This window comes from Montipora capricornis, chromosome 12 (genome assembly GCF_036669925.1).
Source record: "Montipora capricornis isolate CH-2021 chromosome 12, ASM3666992v2, whole genome shotgun sequence".
Taxonomy (NCBI): domain Eukaryota; kingdom Metazoa; phylum Cnidaria; class Anthozoa; order Scleractinia; family Acroporidae; genus Montipora; species Montipora capricornis.
The window spans coordinates 35,949,938-35,952,437 of record NC_090894.1 but is presented as its reverse complement, the minus strand read 5'-3'; the positions used below and the strand labels follow the sequence as shown (position 1 = coordinate 35,952,437).

The 2,500-nt window shown below is 37.6% G+C and overlaps 1 protein-coding gene across 1 annotated transcript in view; it reads left to right on the top strand.

Annotated features, from left to right (window-relative positions):
* Positions 1 to 2,500, top strand: part of LOC138027831 (ceramide phosphoethanolamine synthase-like) — a 74,786-nt gene that overhangs the window by 31,519 nt on the left and 40,767 nt on the right. The window contains exon 2 of the mRNA XM_068875451.1: positions 394 to 516. Coding sequence (XP_068731552.1) covers positions 394 to 516 — 123 coding nt within the window. The remainder of the gene's footprint in view (positions 1 to 393; positions 517 to 2,500) is intronic.

Sequence of the window (2,500 nt, the reverse complement as noted above, 5' to 3'; positions counted from 1 at the left end):
TACAAAAAGTACAGATATAGCTGCAGTAGTTGCCACAAGATGCTGACTACATAGTTAACAAATTGTGCGCACCTTTTAAAAAAAATCAACTAAGCTTTTGAACGATACCGGTAGTTAGCCTCTTACTTTCATTTGATTAAGGCTTTGGAAATGGTGCTATCAGTGGTACAAAAAGTACAGATATAGCTGCAGTAGTTGCCACAAGATGCTGACTACAAAGCAAAGGATGGCCTAAAAGCCAAAAACAATCTATCTTATGTGTGGGGAAACTTTTAATCTTGCTTATCTGCGTCAGTCATCAGTGTCCTGAACTTTGCACAACTCTATTTACGATGTACAGTAGGTGTTGCTGAACAAGTCTTCAGCTGATAAAATGTAATGTTTCATTGTCAGGAGTTACAAGCTGAAGTCTTAAATTATCGCAGTACCTGGGCTGTCATGTGGTTGTGGACGGTGTCCAGTGCTGATGCATGTTTACAGTTCACAATCCTGGCGATCTTGTTTGACAAGTTATGGGTAAGTAGACTTAAAATTGTCTAGCATACATGAAATTGATTTCCTTTCAGTCCTTGCTCTTCAGTTAACCAGGTTCCTGTATTTTAGTAATAATTGGAAAGTTGTGTCATGCAAATTTTTGGTACCAGTCTCGGTTTTACCGGGCCAAAATACAGTACTATTATAAAATCTGGAGCATTAGAATTCTTATGAATGAAATTTGAAAGAGGTGTGCATGTCTGGTTATTTGAGTATACTATGTACAAGGCTGCTGCCTAAGAAAATTTTAAAGGGGCCCTCAGAGCTAAACACTGAGAACTTAGGAGCCCAACATATGAAGTTAAAGGTGTTGCTGTGAAAAATTAAGGAGCCCAGAGCTATTCTTTGGGAGCCCCAGGCTACCGGGCTCCTGTTAGGCAACAGCCTTGATGTATGGAGAGCTAATTGTGCCAAAAATACTTACCGTAAGTCAGTGGTAAACTTTTATCACATCGCAAGTATTTGAACATCGATCGTTAGCGACAGCCTCAAATCATTACTGTCAGTGAATATCAATCATTGGCGTTAATTCTAAATTGTTGTTGTTGATGTTCAATTATAATTGCAACACACAAATCAGTAGCACTAAAAATTCAAATCGATAGTGATAAAGTTTAATCATCGCTCTTAGCCAAAAATACAAAGATGAAAAAATTTCTAATCACCAGTGGTTGCACAAATTGCGTGGGTAGAGTGGAAAATCATTCGTTGTTGACAAAATAATGCCTGGCACTTTCAGTTACATCGCAAGGGCTGCTTTCCAATGGCAACCGCTAAAATATCAATTACTTATTGATTGCCAGCCAACAAAGGAGACTTTCGTCCGGTTGGCTGTTGAAACCTGTAGCATCCAGTTTCCCATCCACGTGCTGTATGTAAACAAAGATGGCGTTCGAAGCGATAATTTCAACTTATGCTTCTTCCATCATTCATTTTTCACCTTCTGGCAGTTGAAGGCGGACTTCAAATTGGGGGGAATTTTTTTTTTTGCTCGGGGAAGCAACAATCTTTTAGAGTAAGCTCAATATTACTTACAATTACGGTAGTTCACAATCTGTTTCCTCCATGTTTTGTAAAATGCCTAATGAACAAACCTTCGAGGGCTTAAATTCCCTTTCTTTAATCTCAACATTTCAACAACATGGTGATTCAAACAATTCATACACTGAAAATTATTTGTGTTTATTTTCTTTTTTGCGACATTCTGCACACTTTTTCGCGTGTTCACTGGATCACATTGTTCACTTTTTTACGTATTTGAGTTAACGGAAAAAGCTTGGTTCAGATATGGCAGTTTCTAGAACAAATCTGGAAAACGTTTCCGTTCCTGCTATGAAGAATTAAAACATTTCAAGGACATAGAGCTTAGATAGACTCCACTGTTTTATTCATCTTTAAAGTAAACTTTGAACATAATGTCAACAAAGTAGAACCTATCCTTTTGCGAACATGATCCAAAAACGAAACTATCTTGTCATTTCCTAACCTGTCTCGACAAAAGTTTACAGCTGTATGAGTAATGAAGCCTAATGCTTTATTTCTCGACAACACGTGCTAAAGTAACCTTTACGTCAACCCTGAGGTTGAAGTGTTTAAAAAATCGAATGTCAACAGTGATAAGAAAGCGTTATGTCTCCTAATTTAATGACTTGTAAGAGGAAATTGATTTACTCGTATCACGAGAAAAGATATTTCAACAATAACACCACTAGCAAATGTGGTTCTCGAAGTGTTGCTTTGAAGCAGGGAATTCACCTTTTAACTTCTTGATGCAAACATGACGCTGCACTTCTCAAAATTTAAAATCCACCAAATAAACGGACCCAAATGTCCTGCTTTTAAGCTCTCCTTTAATTGTTACTGAACTCCATGACAACTCTGGAAACTCAAATGCACGTCATCATTTTTTATTCAGAGATGGAAGCTTAAAAGAAGCTGCCATCTCTTTCCTCGCACAATCACCTAT